General features: G+C 37.8%; 1 protein-coding gene across 13 annotated transcripts in view; it reads left to right on the top strand.

The window, feature by feature from the left end:
* Positions 1–22090, top strand: part of FAM168A (family with sequence similarity 168 member A) — a 193398-nt gene that overhangs the window by 80017 nt on the left and 91291 nt on the right. For 6 of the 13 annotated variants that reach the window (XM_072727372.1, XM_072727369.1, XM_072727377.1 and 3 more), the window contains one exon: positions 9240–9308. The exons of the other annotated variants lie outside the window; for them this stretch is intronic. In XM_072727372.1, the coding sequence (XP_072583473.1) occupies positions 9306–9308 (3 nt within the window). In that variant the 5' untranslated portion in view covers positions 9240–9305. The remainder of the gene's footprint in view (positions 1–9239; positions 9309–22090) is intronic. 13 annotated transcript variants of the gene reach the window in all.

The raw sequence follows: 22090 nt of genomic DNA, 5'->3' as shown, positions 1-22090 counted from the left end.
TAATCGTTATTTATCCTTTCTGAACCTCAGTTTCCTCTTCAGTAAAATGAGAATAATAAATAATGTTATAATAATGATCTGTAATTTGGGGTTAAATGTTAATTTCTCAGAGTCTGGATTTATTTATCTCTAAAACGGAGCTATTAATTCCTCAATAATAGGTTTGGTTTGAGAAAGAAACTGGCTAATGTAGATGAAAATGTCTAGTGGAGGGCCTGACACATAGTATTTACATATGCAAAGGGCTAAATAGTGGCTAAGACTGTTCTTTGGAGATCTGAAGGAAAAGATCCCTAAGAGTGTGATAGTTCCTATGGGATGGATCAGGGCTTAATAAATATTTATTAATTCTTTCAGTGGGGGAGGTCTCATAATTTTACTTGATCTGTTGGTATTCCTTTTTCTACCATGTCTCTAGACAGAACTATGGAGTTGTTCCCGAGAATTTCCTTCCCATACTGTAGTCCTGCTGTTGCTATTCCAAGTTGCTCTCTATAGAGAAAGTGGAATACAAAGACAGAGTTGTAGTTCAAAACTTCCACTAGCTTGCATTTCTGAGTTCATTGTTTTGTACACAAGACTGAGGGAGAGTTTGTCAGAGTCCTTTAAAGAGGTATGATCATGCCATTATTTTGCTATTTCTTTGGTATAAGCCAAGAAGGAGGGTTGGCCAGTAAAAAATATTTTATAGAACAGCAAACTGGATGTCTCTACAAAGCTGGCCTCTGATCTACTTAGCCTCTTGCCTGAAGTTTGAATTCCAACTGTTTCAGATCAAGGATTTCATTTCTCTTTTTGTCACAGAGTTATGGAATTTTCAGAGATGTCAAAGCTGAAACACAGAGATTAGAGGACTTGTTTAAAGTCCTGTGGTAAAACCAGAACCTAGATTTCTTCTTTTTAATTCCTTTCTGTAGTTCTTTGGGAAAATTCACTATTTATTTCATGGGATGTTTAGTGAACAATAAGCAGTTTATTTTTAAGAATACTCTCTCATTTTGCTTCTCATAAATTCTATAGGATTGCATTGAACTGTAAAGATTACAAAGTTCTGTCATGGCCATTGTGGCTTTCTTCTTCACAACAGACCTGTGAGATGAGCAAGTCAGATACTTTTGATCATTTTAGGTTTTGTTTTTGTTTAAAAAAAAAAAAAAAACAAAGCTGATGAGAAAATTGAGGCCCAAGTAGGGGAGGCAACTTGCTCAGAGTCACATAGTGAGGGTTAGAATTAGAGCTCAGGAGCAAGAAGGCCCTTTTATTTTTAGGTTTTCGATTGTCATTGGGAACATCGTCATACCTTGTCAATACTGGGTATTATTACTCTCTACAGTTTTTGCTATACTCATTGAGAGAAAAAGGTCTCATTGTTTTCATTTTCATCTTCCTAATTACTAGGCCAGTTAAATATTTTTTCATGTTTATTGGCCACTTGTAGTTCTGTGAATTGGGTGTCATTTATTGCATTTTCTCTGCTAGTTTCTTTGTGTCTAATCAGTTTGGTGAGGGAGGCTCTTTGTATATTAAAGGTATTCATCTTTAATATATAGACTGCAAATATGTTTGCCATTTTATTTATGAAACTTGGTGCTTCCCTAGAACACCAGAGAAAAAGATCTTTTATATTGGAATACCTAATTGAAAATAGCATCTACGCCTACCACTAATACTGCTACTGAATATTTACAAGTTTAACAAGAACTTTCATATTCTTTTCTTCTCTCAGAATCTTCAATAGGGGGCTTATGATTAATTGAGCATGTACATCTTACCTCCTTTTAAAAGCTCCATGAAAATAGAATAAAACTAGTATTATCTCATAAAAGGCTAAGAACAGGAGAATATGGAAAAGAGGTGCAATTGTGAATGATGTATTGGATTATGGGAGACAGAATGCTGTGGCTGCAGAGGGGATGTGAATATGAACAAAGAAACCTATTTGTGGTATGGAACCTGAGAAAGCTCTAGATATCAGAGGTTCTTGGCATCTTGCATGTTAGGCTGAGAGGTGGAGCTGAAAACGAGTTCAGAGATTATATAAGGAACAGTTAAAACCCCAGATCTTTTTGCTGTTTCAGCAGAACATTGGAGGTTTATTCTCTAGGGAAATAAAATCAGGGAGGCCCTGGATTTGGGAATGTCACATATAGCTGAGAGAAGAGAGATGACATTCTGAAACCAGAGATTAAGTGAAGATCTCCATCCAGTTAATTAGCTCCCAGACATATAGGTAATCAGGCTTGTTCTCCTCTGGTGGGAGGTTGGAGGATTCCTCTCTGAGAAACTGACTCACAGATGTTTGAGGGCCTCCCCTCCCCAGTGAAGAATTGGTTTGTCATTTTCCCTTTTTACAATGAGGTGTAGAGGTTAACATGCCCTACTGCTAATACAATGTATCTGTATGTGTCTTACTCTTAAATATGAAAGAGTAGACAAAGATCACTTGATATTTGAAAAAAAAAAAAACCTTTAACATGAATAGCCGGATGAAAATAAACCGATGAAACAAAACTCTATCTCCAAAAAAGAGGGATGGATGGAGAGCACAAGAGAGACAATGTAGAGAGCAAAAGAAAATTTGAAAAAAACTCAGAGGAGATACTGCCTCTGTGAAACAAGAATAAGATCCTATTATAAAAAAGGAATAGGGATCCCTGGGTGGCGCAGCGTTTTGGTGCCTGCCTTTGGCCCAGGGCGCGATCCTGGAGACCCGGGATCGAATCCCACATCAGGCTCCCGGTGCATGGAGCCTGCTTCTCCCTCTGCCTGTGTCTCTGCCTCTCTCTCTCTCTCTCTGTGACTATCATAAATAAATTAAAAAAAAAATTAAAAAAGGAATAAATAGTCCAAGAACAAGAAAGAACTTTTCAGCACTTTAAAAATGTATCAAATAATAAAAACAAAGAAGTAGAAAATAGAAGATGAAGGAAATAAGTTGGAAGATCAGTTTAAAATTTATTCATATATAAAAAGTGATTTAAATTCAAAAGAATTGATGTGGTTTTTTCTTATTATTTCCTTCTCTCCAATTTCTCTAGTTTCTTACATTCACATCTCTAGACATCATAATAATAGGTGTTGGATCATAGGGTGAAGGAAATCATCAAAGAAACAATATAATTTCTCGGAACTGAAGTATATATATGTTTAGATTAAAAGCCCCATCAAATATACTTGTATAATGAATTAAAAGAAAGAAACATGTCATCATTAAATTTCAAAACACTGGGTAGAATGAAAATATTGTAGAAGCTTCTGAAAATAATTAACAGGCCATACTCAGAGGCATTGGACTTCTCAGAAGCAATATGGGAAGCTAAAGAAAGTGGAAGAATTACCTTACATTGTGAGAGGAAATTATTTTCAACCTAGAATTCTGTACCAGTCAAAAATAACTATCAGATATAAAGGTATAAAAAAATAAAAGACTTTGTCAGAAATGCAGCATCTCAGAATATTTATTTCCCATGTACGCTATCTCAGGACACTTGGTAGTTTGATATATCATAATGGGATGGAAGAGAAAGAGTAAGGCATGGATTCGGGAAACAAGGAATCCAATGTAAAAGAGAAAAGTGAGTAGAAAAGGGTGGTAAAGAGGTATTCCAGGACCACAGCTGTTGAAGAGGCCTAGAGACTAGAATTACCAGATTGGAACCAGAGGGTGGATGTCTCCAAAAGGGATGTTTTGAAGAAAAGGTAAAATGCAGCCAATATTTTATCTAATATTTTTGACCATATTAAAAAAAGCTTAATGTTATTTTAGAGAATTTGGAGGTGAAGTGAGGAAAAGGGCTTTATTAAAACCAAGCAAATTAAAACCGAGGCAACTATTAATTTCAGAAAAACTAGAAATCCTAGTTGTCCAAAAAAGGCAATGCAGTCATAATATATTATGCGGCTTAGCTGTGAAAATTTTAATAATGTAAACTCTATTAATTTTTAAATCATTTTATTTAGAAATAATTATAAATTTACAGGGAGTTGCAAAGGTAGTACAGAGTTTTATATACCCTTTACCCAGTTCCCCCAATGGTTAGACCTTGTATAACTGTAGTACAATATCAAAACCAGGAAAATGACAATGGTTCAATGTGTATGTATAGTTCTGTGCCATTTTATCACATGTGTAGAATTGGGCAACCACCACTGCAGTGAAGATACAGAATATTCTATTACTGCGAAGATTTCCCTCATGTTATCCCTTTATAGTCATAGCACCTACCACCCCCAACTCCTTGTAACCACTAATTTGTTTTCTTTATGTATAATTTTGTCATTTCAAGATAAATGTATAATTGCAATCATACAGTACATAGCCTTTTTTTTTTTTTTTCCACTCAGCATAATGCCCTTGAGTTCTAAGTGGTTGTGTATATCAGTAGTTTATTCCTTCTGATTGCTGAGTGATATTCCATGGTATGGGTGTATCTTAAATATTAACTAAAAATTGTGACTATGTTAGTGGAAGGGATAGTGTGTATACATGTGTATGGATAGTTATAGGGGTGATGATCATGTTATATAGAAAGATAATAGTGACTAACACACATACCCCAAATTAAATAGCCAGAAAACAAACATGTTTTTGTTTTAAAGATTTTATTTATTCATGAGAGACACAGAGTGAGAGGCAGAGACACAGGCAGAGGGAGAAGCAGGCTCCATTGCAGGGAGCCTGATGTGGGACTCAATCCCTGGACTCCAGGATCACACCCTGAGCCAAAGGCAGATGCTTAATCGCTCAGTCGCCCAGGTGTCCTGAGATTTTTTTTTTTTTTTAAAGTAAAGTGATAAATACCAAGAGAAAGAGCTAAAAGTTGAAAGTGGTTGCCTTTGGGAAGCAGAAATCAGAAGTAAGGTAGGGGACTTCTGCTGTTTTGTTACAAGCTTTATAGCACTACATACTTAGGAATTAAAAGGCTATTACCATACATAGAAATAAGTCTTAGAGAGTTAGGGGTCCAGGGTTTTAGAATGAATATCTAGAGGAGTTGAGACTCCAGCTCTAGCTCTCTCTCACTAGTGCCTTTTCTCTGCAGCCTGCCTTGGAGTGTTTGCTGGTGATGTGCATCAAGTGAATGCTTGTGCTTCCAACAGGGCCTTCTCGGTATATTTTATATTGGTCATTACAGTCTCTGCATCTGGGATACTACAAAGTGCCTGACATAGCAAACAAGAGCCCTAATGACCCAGTTCCTGGGTAGCTGATGCTGGGATAATAAATTACCATTAAACTGTTTCTGAATGGCAGCTTTGGCGTGTTTTGTTTTGTTTTTTCTTTTGGTGGACTAGGGATAACTCTTTTATAGGAATTGCATAGAGATGTATATATGTATATATATGTTTAAAAATAAGTTGTTGGCCTCAGACAAAATACTCCTGTCATAAGAGAGGGAAGTCACAGCGTAGGCTTGGGAGTCCGAGAACTTGAATCAAGTAAACTGTTGCTCCACTACTTTCTTTTTTTCTTTTTTTTCCCCTCCTTTAGCAAGGTAGGTTTCCTTCTTTTCTAGAAAAGCTGCAATTTCAACTTTCTTGAGAATTCTCTCTTTGGCATCTTTGTTGGATGCTAGTGCTCCTAAATTTCCTGTGCTGTAGGTAGTTCTTTGGGTCACTTCTGCAAATGATTTATTGCTCATCCATTATATGTAAGAATTTTATTCTCAGTGAGGAATCCCATTATCTAGTGCTGAAGAATCACTTTTCCCTCAGGTGTCAACTGCAAGATTCAACCTGAAGGTGAAGGCTTCACTATGAATCAGTGCCCTAGTGATTTACTTCAAATACTAGGTTATCCCCTTTTCATTGCTATTACCATTAAAGCATCCTTGTCCACAGTTATTAGCTGCAAGCTCCTTTGGGTTTTTTTGCTTACTGGTGACGCTGCATTGTGGTTGTTAAAGAGTGATTTCCTAGTTCTGAAGATGAAAATAAGAGCTGTTACTTGCCAGCAGAGCAAATCTTAAGACCAGATATTAGCAAAAACAAGAGCAGAGATTTGTTTTCATCTCTTGCCATGCCTAAGCTCAGTGGAGAGGAAAAGGGGAGGGTTCTTAGCCTGGTCAAGGGCTCATGATTACAAGATGGGTAGGAGTAGGGGTGTCTCAACATTCTTGTCCCTAAGGAACAATGCCTTCAGAGAGTTCCACAGGTGTCGCAACAATAGTACAGATAAGAGTAGAGAGTCCCTGTCCTGTTATTTAAACTGTTCCTGGAGAGGAGGCCAAAGGCCTTCTTTTATGGCTCCTACTGAGAGCCACAATAATAGGCTAGGTTGCACATGCAGAAAAAGGCACCAGTCCTTTTGAATTATAAGGCTAAAATCCATCTTAGTATTAAAATAATAACATGTATTCCAACTACCATGATAACATTTTATCAGCTCTTTTATAACTTGGAACTTACTGGTTCCAACCAGTGTAGGAGACAGTCTTCGAGACCAAAGGACTTTGCTGTTAAGGTAGTGTTTGGTGGGGGATGCCTGGATGGCTCAGCGGTTTGGCGCCTGCCTTTGGCCCAGGGTATGTCCTGGAGACCCGGGATCGAGACCCGCATCGGGCTCATGGAGCCTGCCTCTCTCTCTCTCTGCCTCTCTCTCTGTACCTCTCATGAATAAATAAATAAAATCTTTAAAAAAAAAAAAAAAAGGTAGTGTTTGGTGGGAGGTCTCAGGCTTGTGAGGTGGTTTTGTGGGAACCATTGGCAGTAATGGGTTTTTTTTTTTTTTCAGTTTGTTTTTTAGTTGTCTTTGGGTGCAGGGACAGTTGTTTGACAGTAGTGTGATATAATCTGTAAGTCCATCGTTTCTTTTTCATGGGCTTGACACCTGATAAGAGGACAAAGCCTTTAGGCAGGGTATATAGGGAGCCCCTTTGATGTTCTGAATTCTATAAAGGGGCTGTTTCTTGATAGGGCATCCTTTGGTGACAGGCTTGATCATCCTCCCCATTTATGAATTATGGGTTCAGAGAAACATTTTGAGACGACTGCTAAAGAAACTAGGTCAAATCAGGTATGATTTATGAAATGCACCATTAATGAGTCAATGAGAAAGTCAGTTCTGTCTTTCTGTGTCCTGAAATTCTAAAGAGGTTAATTACAGGAAGACCTTCAAACCATATGTTCCTTTGTCTTGGAAATATTCCCATTTTTGCATAATGTGCTTGCTATGTGACTATATCTAGTCATACAGTATTCGGTATCAGCACTTTTTACTTGAGTTCTTTTGTTTTATATTTGAAGCTATATAAAGCTGGCTTTTTTTTTTTTTAAGATTTATTTATTTATTCATGAGTGACATAGAGAGAGAGGCAGAGACATAGGCAGAGGGAAAAGCAGGCTCCTCACAGGGAGCCTGATGCGGGACTCAGTCCCGGATCCCGGGATCACAGCCCAAGCCAAAGGCAGGTGCTCAACCGCTGAGCCACCCAGGCATCCCAAAAGCTGGCTTTAAAATAATATTTAAGTTATAATTTTAAGAGGTGAGTTTCCTGTTATGCTATTCTCACTGATCTATGATTAACTCACCAGCATTGCTTCAAAAAATCTATTCTCTGGTCCTTGTGCATTTTCCACTATGTTTACTCTGTTCCAGCCATACTCATTGTCTCAGTTCCTCTGAGAGCATGTTGGACTCTTCTGCCTCAGTGCCTTTGCCCATGCTATTCCTTTCCCTAAAATGTTTCCCTCTATCTTCCTCCATATGGCTAACAGCTCCTCTGTTATGGCTGTTTAAATGTCACCACCTTGGAATGTCCTTTCTTGACTTGCCATTCTCAAGAAAATCTCTGTTTGCCTTTCTTATAAGCATCTCTTACAAGTTGTAATTATTGGCTATATTGGTCTGCCCTACCCATCCTTCATTTCTTTCCTACTCTAGAGTATAAACTCTGTGAGGACAAGGGGCAGTGGTTGAGTGGCTCACTCTTGCATTCTCAGTGCCTAAAACAATGTCTAGAATCTGAAATATAGTAGGAATTCATAACAAATATCTGTTGGAAGCTTGAATGAATGATGAGTGAAGGACACTTTCTAGGGATTATCCAAGAGAACCAGGCAAAAGCTGAATGGCCTTTTTTTTTTTTTTTCCTTCCCCTGAATGGCCATTTTTGATTTAGCTTTGGAAGTCACATAGCATTACTTCTGCTGTATACTATTGGTTGGGTCAGTCCAGCTCAGATTTGTGAGGAGGAAAATTAGGCTTTACCTCTTGATGGGGTTGTGGCAATCTTTGGGAAACATAATCTGTCACCAGGATTGATATCGTCTCTGAGAAATGGATACAGCTTTATAATAAGCATCTCTGCTACTGTCTAAAATCCCTGGATAGACACCCCTGGAATATCCTGGCTCTGTCACTTGCTAGTAATAGCAGAAAAAAAAACCTATCAAAAAATTTAAGCAGTTTCTTCATTCAAGCTTTCAACAAATGTATTTTGAGTACTACCGTGTGCCAAGACTTAGACATTGTGTTAGATACTCAGAATCAAGAATGAATTAGATAGTCTTTTCTCCTGTCCCCAAAGCACACAGCCAGTAAGTGGAATCACTGGGGTTCCCACTCTTTCCCCTGACTCCACTTAAAAAAAAAATTTAAGATTTTATTTTCTTGAATAGTTTTAAGTTTGCAACTGAATTGAGAGGGAGGTATAGAGATTTCCTATATACTCCCTGCCCTCACACATGGATAGCCTCCTTCCTTACCAATATACCTTACAATTAGGTACATTTTTTACCAAAGGTGAAATTACATTGATATAATCACACAAAGTCTGTAACTTATCTTAGGGTTCACTCTTTGTGTTGTATATTCTTGGGTTTGGACAAATATATAATGATGTATATATATAAAAATTATAATATACAGAGTATTTCACTGCCCTCACAATATCATACAGAATATTTCACTACCCTTACAAGGCCTAATCCTCCTCACCTGCTGGCAATCACTGATCTGTTTATTGTCCCCTAGTGCCTTCTCCAGAATATCATATAGTTGGAATCATATAGTGTCTAGCCTTTTATGATTGGCTTCTTTCACTTAGTAATATGTATTTAAATTTCATCCATATCTTTTCATGGCTCAATAGCTCATTTATTTTTAGTACTGAATAATATTGTTTGGAAGCTAGTACTGGATGTAGTACAATTTATTTATTCATCTATTGGAGGACATCATGTTTTCTTTGAAGTTTTGGCAGTTATGAATAAAGCTACCTATAAATATCCTTTTGTAGGTTTTTGTGTGGACAAGATTTTCAGCTCCGTTGGATAAATACTAAGGAGCATGATTGCTGGATCACATGGTAAGAATATGTTTAGTTTTGGAAGAAACTGCCAAACTGTCTTCCAAAGGGGGCTATACTCTTTTACCTCCTCACCAGAAACATATGAGAGTTCCTGTTCCTCTACATCCTTGCCAGCATTTGGTATTGTCAGTATTCTAGATTTTGGCCAGTGATAGTGTGTAGTGATACCTCATTTGTTTTAATTTGCATTTCCCTAGTGACTTATTGTGTGGGGCATCATTCCATATGTTTATTTGCTACCTTATATCTTCTTTGGCAAGGTGTCTGTTAAGAAGGTCTTTGATCCATTTAAAAAAAAATTTTTTTCTTAGTGGGAGAGAGAACTTATGTGCATGTGTGCTGGTGGGGGGTGTGGCAGAGGAAGAGGGAGAGAGAGAATCTTAAGCCGTCTCCGTGCCCGGAGTGGAACCCAGTCTCCCAACTCTGAGATCATGACCTGAGCCAAAAATCAAGAATCTGATGCTTAACTGACTGAGCCAACCAGGTGCCCCAGTTTTGTTTTTTTGTTTTTTGTTTTTTTTTTTTTGTTTTTTTATTGTTGAGTTTCAAGAATTTTTTAAATATATTTTGGACTGTAATCCTGTATCAAATGTGTCTTTTGCAAATATTTTCTTCTAGTCTGTGGCTTATTTTCTGTGAACAATCAAATGAGATAACTCACTGCTGGTAGCTTTTCTTCTGGTTCTTTTCATATTGTCTTCTGCAGAGCAACAGTTTTGATTTTAATGAAGTCCAAGTTATCAATTATTTTTTATGGGTCATATCTTTGATGTTGGCATCACCATACCCAAGGTTATCTAGATTTTCTTCTATGTTCTCTTCTAGTTGTGTAATGTTGTGTTTTACATGTAAGTCTGTGATCCATTTTGTGTTCATTTCTGTGAAAGGTGTAGACTGTATCTAGATGATAATATTGATGATTTTGCATGTGGATGTCTAGTTTTCCTGCACCATTTGTTGAAGAGACTGTCTTTGCTCCATTGTCTTGCTTTTGCTCCTTGATCAAAGATCAATTGATATATGGCTTTATTTCTGGGCTATCTATTCTGTTCCATTGATCTATTTGTCAGTTTTTCCACCAGAACTATACTACTATCATGATTACTGTAGCTTTGTAGCAAGCCTTGAAGTCAAGTGGCATTAGTCCTCCAACTGTGTTCTTCTCTTTTAATGTTGTATTGGCTATTCTAGGTCTTTTGCTCCTCCATATAAACTTTAGAGTCAGTTTGTCCATATCCATAGAATAATTTTCTGGGATTTTTATTTGGATTTTACTGAATCTGGAAATCAAATTGGGGACTACTGACATCCTGACAATATTGAGACTTTCTATCCAGGAACATGGAGTATCCACTTACTTAGTTCTTTAATTGCATTCATCAGACTTTGTAGTTTTTCTTATGTAGATCTTGTATATATTTTGTTAGACTTTTACTTAAGTATTTCCTTTTTAAGGTGCTCATGTAGATAGTATTGTGTTTTTATTTTTTATTTTTATTTTTTAAATATTTTGTTTATTAGAGAAAGAGCATGAGCAGGAGGAGCAGCAGAAGGAGGAGGAGAAGCAGGCTCCCCACTGAGCAGGGAGTCTGATGTGGGGCTTGATCCCAGGACCTCAGGATCATGACCCAAGCTGAAGGCAGGTGCCCAACCAATTGAGCCACCCAGGCACCCCAGTATTGTGTTTTTAATTTCAGATTCCACTTCCTCTTTGTTAATATGCAGAAAAGCAATTTACTTGTATCCTGCAACCTTGCTGTAATAACATATTAATTTCTGGAGTTTTGTGTTGTTGATTCCTTTGGATTTTCTGCATAGATGATCATTTCATCTGTGAACAGTTTTATGTCTTCCTTCCCAATTTGTATACCTTCAAGTTCCTTTTCTTGCCTAATTGCATTGGCAAGGACTTCTAGTATGATTTTGAAGAGGGGTGGCTAGAGGAGACATCATTGCCCTGTTACTGATCTTAGTGGGAACAGTTGGAATTGCTCACTATTCTGTATGTTAGCTGTAGGTTTTTGTAAATAGCCTCTATTTTATTTTATTTTATTTTATTTTATTTTATTTTATTTTATTTTTTTATTTTAACAGAGTGCATGATGGGTGGGGAGGGGCAGAAAGAAAGAGAAAGAATCTCAAGCAGACTCCATGCCCATTGTGGAGCCCAACATGGAGCTCTGCCTCATGACCCTGAGATCATGACCTGAGCCAAAATCAAGAGTTGGATGCTCAACTGACTGAGCCACCCAGGTGGCCCATAGACAGCCTTTATTAAGTCGAGACAGTTCCCCTCTCTTACTAGTTTAGTAAAAATTTTTATCATGAATGGGTGTTTGGATTTTGTCAAATGCTTTTTCTGCATCTATTAACATGATCATGTAATTTTTCTTTTTAGTCTGTTGATTTGATGGATTACCTTAATTGGTTTTTGAATGTTGAACCAGCCTTGCATCATTGAAACAAAACCCTCTTAGGATGTATAATCCTTGTTATACTTTTTAAGAATTCATTTGCTAATATTTTGTTGAGGATTTTTGCATCTGTGTTCATGAAAGAGATTGGTCTGTAGTTTTCTTATAATATCTTTGTCTAGTTTTGGTATTAGGGTAATGCTGGTCTTAGCATGAGTTAGGAAGTATTCTCTCTGCCTCCATCTTCTGAAAGACATAGCAGAGAATTGGTGTAATTGTTTCCTTAAATGTTTGGTAGAATTTGGTAGAATTCACCTTATCCCATGAACCCATTGTGGCCTGGTTCTCTTTGTTTTAGAAGACTGTTGATTATTGCTTTGATTTCTTCTATAGATAGAGGTCTAGTCAGAGCATCTGTTTCTTCTTGTGTAAATTTGGGCAGATCATGTCTTTAAAGGAATTGGTCTATTTCATCTAGAGTTGTTCATAGTATTCCTTCATTATCCTTTGAATTTCCATAGGATCTGTAGTGATATCCCCTTTCATTTCTGATATTAGTCTTTGTGTCTTCTTCCTTTTTGCTTAGTATCAGTTTTATTGTTCTTTTTAAAGAGCCAGCTTTTGGTCTTATTGATGTTCTTTATTGATTTCCTGTTTTCAATTTCAGTGATTTCTGCTCTAATTCTTATTATTTCTTCTGCTTATTTCACATTTATTTTGCTCTTCTTTTTCTAGTTTCCTAAGGCTCACTGCCTTTTTTTAATTAAGCATTTACTATTAAGTTATGACCCATCCTTAAAAAGAGTGGTTCCAAATCTTCTACTTCTGTAAGTCACTCTAACATGAATGGCTTATGCTTCCTATATTATGTTGAAGTGTTAGTATCTGCCTTCATGTTCAAAAACAGTCAAATACTAGGTATTTCCAAAAAATTCTTGGTATTCCTGAGTCAAAACCAGGTTTGTGCAGTATATAAGATATTTATGAATTGTTGTTTTCCTCTGATTTTCTTGATGGCCAGAAATACTTATTTCTGAAGAAGTGTACCCTCAGATAACTAATAATGGGCAAGCACAATCATGACCTATGTAAGACTCTTCCTCTGTAAATAGTGTCCTTTAACTGTTTGTTAATATATAGCATCTATTTCTGTTGTATTTAGAAATCTGTGAATTAAAACAGCAAAAAGAGTAACAACCTGCAGTAATCAGGTGACCTGGATTCTAGACTACCTGTATGAGGGATGAAAGTACAGAGATTGGGGTGAGGAGAGACTTTACTACTCGACTGCTTAAAAAGGAAAAGTATATAGGGCACCTGGGTGGCTCAGTCTGTTAAGTGTCTGACTCTTGATTTTGGCTTACGTCATGATCTCAGGGTTGTGGGACTGAGCCTGCATTGGGCTCTGTGCCAGATGTGGAGCCTGCTTGGCATTCTCTCTCTCCCTCTCCTACCCTTTACCCCCCTCTCCCTCTTTAAAAAAGAAACATGTGGATTCAGTGACCTTGATGGTGCCTTACAATCTAAATTCTCTGTGCTTACATGCTCTTGTGTCTTCGTAAGCTCCCATAGCAATCTGTATTTAAAAAAAAAAAAGATTTATTAGAATAATTTTTCCATATTGGTCTTCCCCACTTCCCTGAGAGCAGGAATCATGTCTATTTCATTCATTGCCAGGTACATAGAAGGCACTTACATATTTCTTGATGAGTGAATGAAGGGTTTTCTACCATGCAGACATTGTTATTCTTTAATGGAATGGGAGCAGGAAAAAAGGTTAATTTAAGGGCTTTAGAATTGTGTCTGAAACATGGTAATTGCTATGTGTTTGTTGTTATGTTTTATTATATTTAACATTATTGTGATCATTATTTTGGTCCCTTTGTGTAGTACCTAGCATAGGATTGAACACATGTCAGGCACATGCATCCAGTTTCCTGAGGCTCCTACTATGTGCTAGGCACTGTTTTAGGAGATGTTGAATATGTATAAAAATACTGTCCCTGCTTTCAAGCTGTTCACAATCTCATGGCAGAGATAGTTATTTAAAGAGTGTATAAATATACAAATGCATATTTAAATATACATATATACACATATATGTGTGTATGTATATATATGGAGATATATAAGGATAATAAAGTGTGGCTAATGCTATATTAAAAGTAAATACAGTATGATATGGGAGCAGAAAGAAAGGAGAAATTTACATTGAATGACTACAATGTGCTTCTTATTTTTTTTTTCAAGATTTTATTTATTTATTCATGAGAGAGAGAGAGAGGCAGAGACACTGGCAGAGGGAGAAGCAGGCTCCATGCAAAGGGAGCCTGACATGGGACTCGATCCTGGGTCTCCAGGATCAGGCCCTGGGCTGAAGGCAGTGCTAAACCGCTGAGCCACCTGGGCTGTCCAATGTGCTTCTCATTTAATTCTCAGGCCAGCTCTGTGAGTTGGAGATTCTTAGTCACATATTATGGATGAGGAAGCTAATGTTCAGTGGCATTAAATAACTTGCGCATGGTCAGTAGATAATAAGTACTTGCTGGGATTTAAACCTGAATCTGATCAATTGCAAAAACTGTTTTTACTATTCCTTTTTTTTTTTTTTAAGATTTTATTTATTTATTTGACAGAGAGAGAGAGAGAGGGAGAGAGCATAGCAGGTGGAGCAGCAGAGGGATAGGGAGAAGCAGGAGCCTCGTTGAGCAGGGAGCTTGATGTGAGGACTGAGGACTGAGATCATAACCTGAACTGAAGGCAGATGCTTAACACCCAGGGACCCCTGTTTTTACTATTTCTGATGCTTACAAAAAGAATTTGTTGCTATTTCTCTGAAATTTGTAAGTCCTACAAAGCAAAAACTATGTTTTTGGCTGGAAGAACTTAAGATTCAGTACACATTTTGAAAAATTCAACATCTGGAGTCCTGCTGTTCTGTTGCTGCCATTACCTGCTCTGGCAAGAAAAAACTTGATGACTGGGAGGGCTCTAGATATGGCCTCATCTTTGGGCAGGATGGACTGTGTCCCATTTGACTTTATCCATTGTCTATCTTGTTAGGCTTCTGACTGGTACCTCTTCTCTAGCAATGAGGCTCTTTTGTGTGGACAGGAACGTTGGGACCTGAATGAGGAGTTTATGCAGAGCTCCCTGTGAATGAGAAGTATTCCTTTGATGAACTATGATCTCCTAGCAGCATATGCTTTCATCATTTGGCTTCAACTTTTCCACCTCCCCTTTGAGGTTCCATTGGATCTGCCAGTCACAAAGCAGCTTCCATTGAATCCAGCAGTTTGTTTCTGGTTACATTAGGCATTATCTGTACTGCCCTTTTGGCTTACCTGGGCTAGTGCTGTGGTTATTTTCCACAGAATATCTAAGCTGGGAGGGCCCTGAAAAACCCTGATAAACCGCTGCTCGTTTTACAGAACAAGAAAGCGGAGACCCAATATAAAGGGAAGGTATTTACTCAGATTCCACTGATTGTGTAGCAGAGGTGAAACCATTACTCTAACACCTTAAATCCAGGCCAGTTTTTCCCCCTACCAGATTCTGCTACTTCTTGTTTTCCCACTCACATAAGATCATAAACTCTTAGTAGGCAGAGATCATGCTTTTTCTATCTTTATATTCCTCAGAGAGCCCAAGTCAATTAGCTATGCTCAGATTTGTTATTATCTGATTTTACATATAGAGAATGCATTGCCTAGTAGAAAGAGATAGGCCTGGTTGGGGATCTTGGCGAGGAGTCAGTGGAGCTGGAATTCTAACTTAGATATTGAGTCCAAGTTGTGCTGTCTTTTTTCTAGTAGACTGTAACTGGATTGGTATGCTTTTGACAGGGGAAAATAATCCAGACTAAGCCAAGCCCCAGAAGCAGTGAGTATTGGCTGCACTTGAAGAGAAGCAACTAGGCTGATGTGGCCAGAGCATAGGTTGGATTAAGTGAAAGGAGATGGGAGGAAGGCAGTGAGAATCATTGAGGGAAAAAAGGTGAAAAAGGTTTGGAGCCAAAGAGGACAGCTCATTTTTACTAATTAATTAATTAATTAATCAATCAATCAATCATTTTTTCAGTTTCTAAGTCATTTCACTCATAATTTTGTGTTTCTTTCCTGAATCAATAAGTACTGTACAAAACAATGGAAAAGTGGCTATCATTTTCTCTCCCCTGCTCCCCCTGGGCCACTTAATTCAGGTGTTCTCCAGATTTGATCCGCAAATGAGATTGAGTGATGCTACAGGTAGCCCCTTGAATAAGACAGATCGCTTTAATGTGTACTTTTTATTTTTTTTTTAGATTAAAATTTTTTTTTATTTATTTGACAGAGGGGAAGAGAGAGTACAGCAGGGGGAGTGGCAGGCAGAGGGAGAAGCAGGCTCCTTACTGATTAGGGAGCAGGGCTCAATCTCAGGACCCCGGGATCATGACCTGACCCAAAGGGAGACACACTTAACCAGCTGAGCCCCCTAGGCACCCCTAATATATGTTTTTTAGAGAAAGCCTCCTGGGGTTGGGAGCCATGCTGGGTGTGAAGAATGGTTAGGATTTGAATTTACAGGGATGGCATAGGATTTGTGGAGAAATGTGAATGCACATCTCTCTTCCTCTTTAAACAAAGTTGGAAAGCCAAGCACCTGTTTAATTTGCTTGGAGCATTGTCAAGGGAAGACCACTACTGGAGAGTGGAGATTGGGGCTAGAATTCTAGATTTAGAAAGCATAGAATTCTAGATTTGAGGATTTAATTTTGATTTCCATTAATATCACTATAGATGTATTGTCTCTTCAAAGATGAGTTGTGGGAACCCTGGACAGCAACTGGGTATGAACTCTGCTTATTACCCTTTACAAACTGGGACTTTATTGTAGACTTTTCACTTTGGAAGAACTTACTATATGCAGCTCTGGCTACCCTTGAGTAGCCTCCAAGTCCCATGAGCTGTTGTAATTTCTCATTTTCCTGAGGTGAGCATTTGAAAAGCATTTGATGAGGTAGTGGTGAATGAGAGTGATGTCTAAGGAATGTCTCCCGCTTACATTTAGTGACATATGTAAATTTGGGGATTCTTAAACTCTCTCTGGAGATTTCTTCACAAATGACAAGGTTTTTAATATATTCCCTTCCTACATTTTATACTCAAGTCCATAATCAGCCTAGTCTTCTGTTCTGATCCCTGTTCCACTCCTTGACTTGCCTGTGTGACTATGGATAAGCCTCCTTCCTTTAGTTCCTTCATCCACAGTAACAATGGTGCTGAGCTGGATAACCTTTAAAAGCTGTTTGGTTCTGATATTTTAGGACTCTATATGGAATACAGATCAGCTTTTTCTTTGGCACTCTTCATATACACAGATCATAATGCATTAAAACATAATTATATCAAAGTGACTCAACATATATTGGCTTTATTCAACACATGCACATGAAACATTGGTAATCATGCCACACTGGCTTTTTGAGTATTTTTGTTGTGTCCTGTCCTTTTTATGTCCTCTGCTGCCTTCGTATCTGTTTGTGCCTTCTGTCATCCTGCAGAGCAGGTCACAGACCCAGAGACACCACTGTGTTCTAGTATTATCAGAAAAAGCCCCACACAACAAAAATCACTTTTTAAATTGAACCAGCTGCTTCAATTTAAACTAGCCTTCCTGGCAGCTACAGATTATCAATTTCTGCACAGGCAGCCTGCAGAGCCAGAAGGAGGAGACCTGGCAATTTTGTCCTAACTTGACGGAAAAACCTCAAGCCTCACCTTTTCTATCAGTTGCAAGTGTGTAGTTTGCATTTCCAATCCTGCTTTACTGCTATATTAAAGATTTGTGGAAGGAGGTAAAAAATGCAAAAGAGAGAACCAAAAGGAACTATATTTGCAAAATGTGGTTTAAGACAACTGCCTTTGGACATGTTTTCGCCTCATTTTTATTAGTTTGCTCCATAGTTTTAGATATGAATAATTCTTACAAGGCATTCCAAACATTTCATAGCACTTAAAGTTTAGAGGCTTTTCCCCCCTTATATAACACGTATTTCTAAACAACCTAGAGATGATGCCTACTATGAGTACTCACTTTTTATTGAGTACTTATTGTGTGCCTGACACTGTGCTAAATCCTTTACATGTATTATTTCTCTTAACTCTTATATCAGCTATAAAAGTAATGTTACCATCTTTTGAAACAGCTGAAGACACTAAAACCCAAAGAGATTAAGTAAGGTACTCAAGATCACACAGTTAATATGTGATGGAGCTCTGACTGGAATCTAGTTAATAGGGCCTGGCCGGACAGCACTTTCTGTTAACTTCTGTGATTTACTGTTAGAGAGATGGGATTGTATGCGTCTTTACTTACAGATGAACAAGCTGACTAGAAGGGTTTAACTTGCCAGTAATCACATGGTAGATAAATGGTAGACATTGGACCTGAATTTTGATTATTTGATTTGGAACCTATGTCCCAGCTGGTTTTTATTTTAAACTGTCTTATTTTATATATATATATTTTAGAGAGGGGAGGGGCGGGGCAAAGGGTGAAGGAGAGAAAATCTTAAGCAGGCTCCACACTCAGTGCTTGAGCCCAACTCAGGGCTTGATCTCACAACCTTGAGATCATGACCTGAACTGAAATCAAGAGTAGGATGCTTAAGTGACTGAGCCACACAGTCACCCCTTATTTTTGTATCTTAATAAGATGAACCACTTCACATTCTTTTGGATTAGTCTCGGTATGGATTATAAATAAATTATAAAAAGGTCTTATTGGGGATGCAAAGAAAAATAAGATGTTAGGTCAGTTCTCAGGGAACTAATGGTTTTTTGTAAGGAAAAGACATGTCTAGAACTCTAGAGGTGCTCCCACTATTTAGTACTTGGAGGGAAAACCCATAAAGAGTTCAGACTAGATGTCCTTTATAGAGTTCAGGCTATGAGTCATTTAAAGGAGGGGAATGTAAGTGTGAGCTATGATTTAATAGGGGGAATTATGTTGTTGTTTTGGGAAGGGTTGTATAGTATATGATAATAAAAGATCCACAACCCTCTTAAGTGTGATTAGAAGAAAAATAAAACTGGGGCACCTGGGTGGCTCATTCAGTTAAGCAACTAACTCTTGGTTTTGGCTCGGGTCATGATCTTGCAGTTCTGGGATCCAGTCCCGCATCAGGCTCTGCATTCAGCATGGAATCTGCTTCAGATTTTCTCTCTCTGTCCCTCCCCTACTTGCACATGCACTCACACACTCTTTCTCAAATTAATAAATCTTTTTTTTTAAAAAAGAAAACTACATAATTCTATAACCAAGTTTTGTTTTTAGTAGGAACAGAGTTCTGAAATGTTTATATGAGTGAGGTTATTTAGCATATTTGTATTTTCTGTGCCTTGCTTACATAAATTTTTATTAAATGAATGAGTTTTGGGTCTGATTGTGAAGGTACAGGGGTACTGTGTCATTACTATGGCATAATGTGCTATAAAGGGCTCAAAATGGAACCTTTAAAGGACATCTAGTCTAACTTCTTCTAACTGATGAAAGAACTAGGGCTTAGGAAGCAGAAGTGACTTCTAGTAAGTTGTAGAGGAGGCCTGGAATCCAATTGCTCCTGGCAGCAATAATAATTTTCTATAATAAATTGCCAATGTTTTCACAGAGATTTCATGAACATAGGTAGAACATACAGAAAAAATGTTGTTAAAAGTATTTTGAATCACTGATTTCTTTACAGGTAAAGTGAGGATATGGAGGTTTGAGTTTTTTCTTAGTTCTATTGCTCTGTGTACCAAATTTAGATTACAAAGGTTCAATAGATTGAACCTAACTTTTGATCATAGTTTTCCCACAGTGCACATCTAGCAGAGTTTTTTTTTCCCCTCAAAGGCCTGGCTGGAAGCAGTAGCCTTTATCTCTGATGTATAATTTACCTCTTCTTCCTGGTATTTGAGGCTTGTTGGTCTTGATAAATGCCTGTTTTCTATGCACAACCTTCAGTTAACATGGGGAGCTCCTGGTGTGGAGCTGTTTAGGAGGTGGTGGGTGAGAATGCATGTGAAGTGGTCAGGATGGGTTATAATGGCTTGTGCCCATAAGCAACTCATTAACTCACAGAGCTTGTCTAGCCTGAATGAATTTGTAAACTTCAGTGCCAGAAGGGGAAACTGATGTGAAAAGGATGCATTGGTATTGTTTCACTGCAGAAAGGAATAGAAGTCAAACAGGGTCCAGTAGTGGAGAAGAAATTAGAGTCCATCAGTTCCAGATTTGACTCTAAGGCTTAGTCATTTATAAGCTGTGTGACCTCAGATGGGATCCTTAGTCTGAAGCTCTGTTGTCCCATTTATGAAATGATGTTAGTAATACTAAGTACCTCACAGGGAGATTAAATTCTTCCTGAGATACTTCCTCTTTCAGGTCTTTTTTCAGCCTCTGTGAGGCTTCCCTAACTATCCTTATAACAGTTGTTATCCCTATCCTGTCACCCTCTGTTCCCTTACCCTGCTTTATTTTTCTGCCATACGGCTAACTGGTCATAGTTTTTGCTATTTGTTAATCTTGTTGCTCCTCACTCATGATAATAACAAAATATATCAGTAATAGTAAGAGGTAGTTCTTATATGTTGGGCACTATTCTAAGCACTCAGCCTAGGTGAATTAATTTAATCCGTATAGAAATCCTATTAGGTGGTAGTACTATTATCATCTCCATATTATGGATTAAAATATTGAGGCATGAGGACATGAAATGATTTTCAAAGAACACATAGCTGGTTAGCAGTGGAGTCATAATCTGAACCTGAGCTCTTTGGCTTCATTCCTTGCTTTTAACCATGATACTCTACGGCCTCATTAGAACATAAGCTTCCTGAGGACAAAGATATTTGTCTGTTTGTTCAGTGCTATTTCCTTAGCACCTAGAGTGGTACTTAGTATATAGTAAGCAATGACTGTTTGTTAAATGAATAAATGAATGAATGTACTTTGATAATAGGTGAGAAAAAAGGTTAAATGGAGTTTATTTACTGTTGCCCCTCTTTATTTTCTAGGGTCCTAACAATTACTCTAGTCCTGTGTTATTCAATATGGTAGCTAACAGCCACATTTCAGGTACTCAGTTGCCATATGTGGCTAATAGCTATTATATTGGATACTACGGATGTAGAACATTTCTGTTATTTTTTTTATTTTTATAAATTCATTTTTTTATTGGTGGTCAATTTGCCAACATATAGAATAACACCCAGTGCTCATCCCGTCAAGTGCCCACCCCAGTGCCTGTCACCCAGTCACCCCCACCCCCCGCCCGAACATTTCTGTTATTGTAGAGAGTTGAGTTTGGACAGTGATTCTCTAGTACCTCTTGGGTGCCCAGGATAGAGGGCAAAGAGAGTGAAGCCTGAGGTGGAGACAGTGATGAGAAAGGGGAAAGGGGCGAGGGATGGGCTCATGAAGCGCCTCAGATGCCAAAATAAAGTTTGGCCTTTAGTTTTATGCAAGTGGCTTCTGAACTTGACCATCTATCAGAAATATCTGGGGGGAAAAAAAAAAGAAAATATCTGGCGGGAAGCTTGTTTAGCATTCTGATTCTCAGGTGATCTGAATTAGTAGTTTTGATGTGGGACCTAAAACTCTGTGGGGGAGGGGATAAATAATTCAGAACATAAGCTTCACCGTCTTAACTATTTCTGAGTGTGTAGTACAGTAGCGTTAACTATACATACAGCAGATCTCTAGTACTTTTCCTTTTGCCCAACAGAAACTATACCCATTAAACAGCAGCTCCCTATCCCTCAAAGCTCCTGGCAACTACCATTCTACATTCTAAGAGTTTGACTACTTTAGATACTTCATTTAAGTGGAATTATGCATTATCTGCTTTTTGTGTCTGGCTTATTTTACTTAGCATAATGTCCTCAAGGATTATCCATGTTGTAGCATATGACAGGATTTTCTTCTTTTTTAAAACTTAATAATATATTGCATATATATGTATCTACCACATTTTCCTTATCCAATCATCTGTCAGTGGGCATTCAGATTGCTTCTCCCTCTTGGCTGTTGTGAATAATGCTGCACTGGAACGTGGTTATGCAAATATCTCTGCAATATCCTGTTTTTAGTTCTTTTGGATCTAGACCTAGAAATGGAATTGCTCGATCTATTTTTAACTTTTTGAGGAACTTCCATACTGTTTCCCATAGCAGCTGTACCATTTTACATTCCCAAAAACAGTGCACAAGGGTTCCAGTTTCTTTGCATCTTTGCCAACTTCTGTTATTTTCTGTTGTTTTTTTTTCTTTATTTTTTTTATAGTAGCCATTCTACCAGATGTGAGGTGGTATCTTACTGTGGTTTTGATTTGCAGTTCCC

The sequence above is a fragment of the Vulpes vulpes genome, chromosome 11, assembly GCF_048418805.1.
Source record: "Vulpes vulpes isolate BD-2025 chromosome 11, VulVul3, whole genome shotgun sequence".
NCBI classification, from domain to species: Eukaryota; Metazoa; Chordata; class Mammalia; order Carnivora; family Canidae; genus Vulpes; species Vulpes vulpes.
The sequence above is the reverse complement of the archived record's forward strand: the minus strand, read 5'-3'. Positions and strand labels throughout refer to the sequence as shown.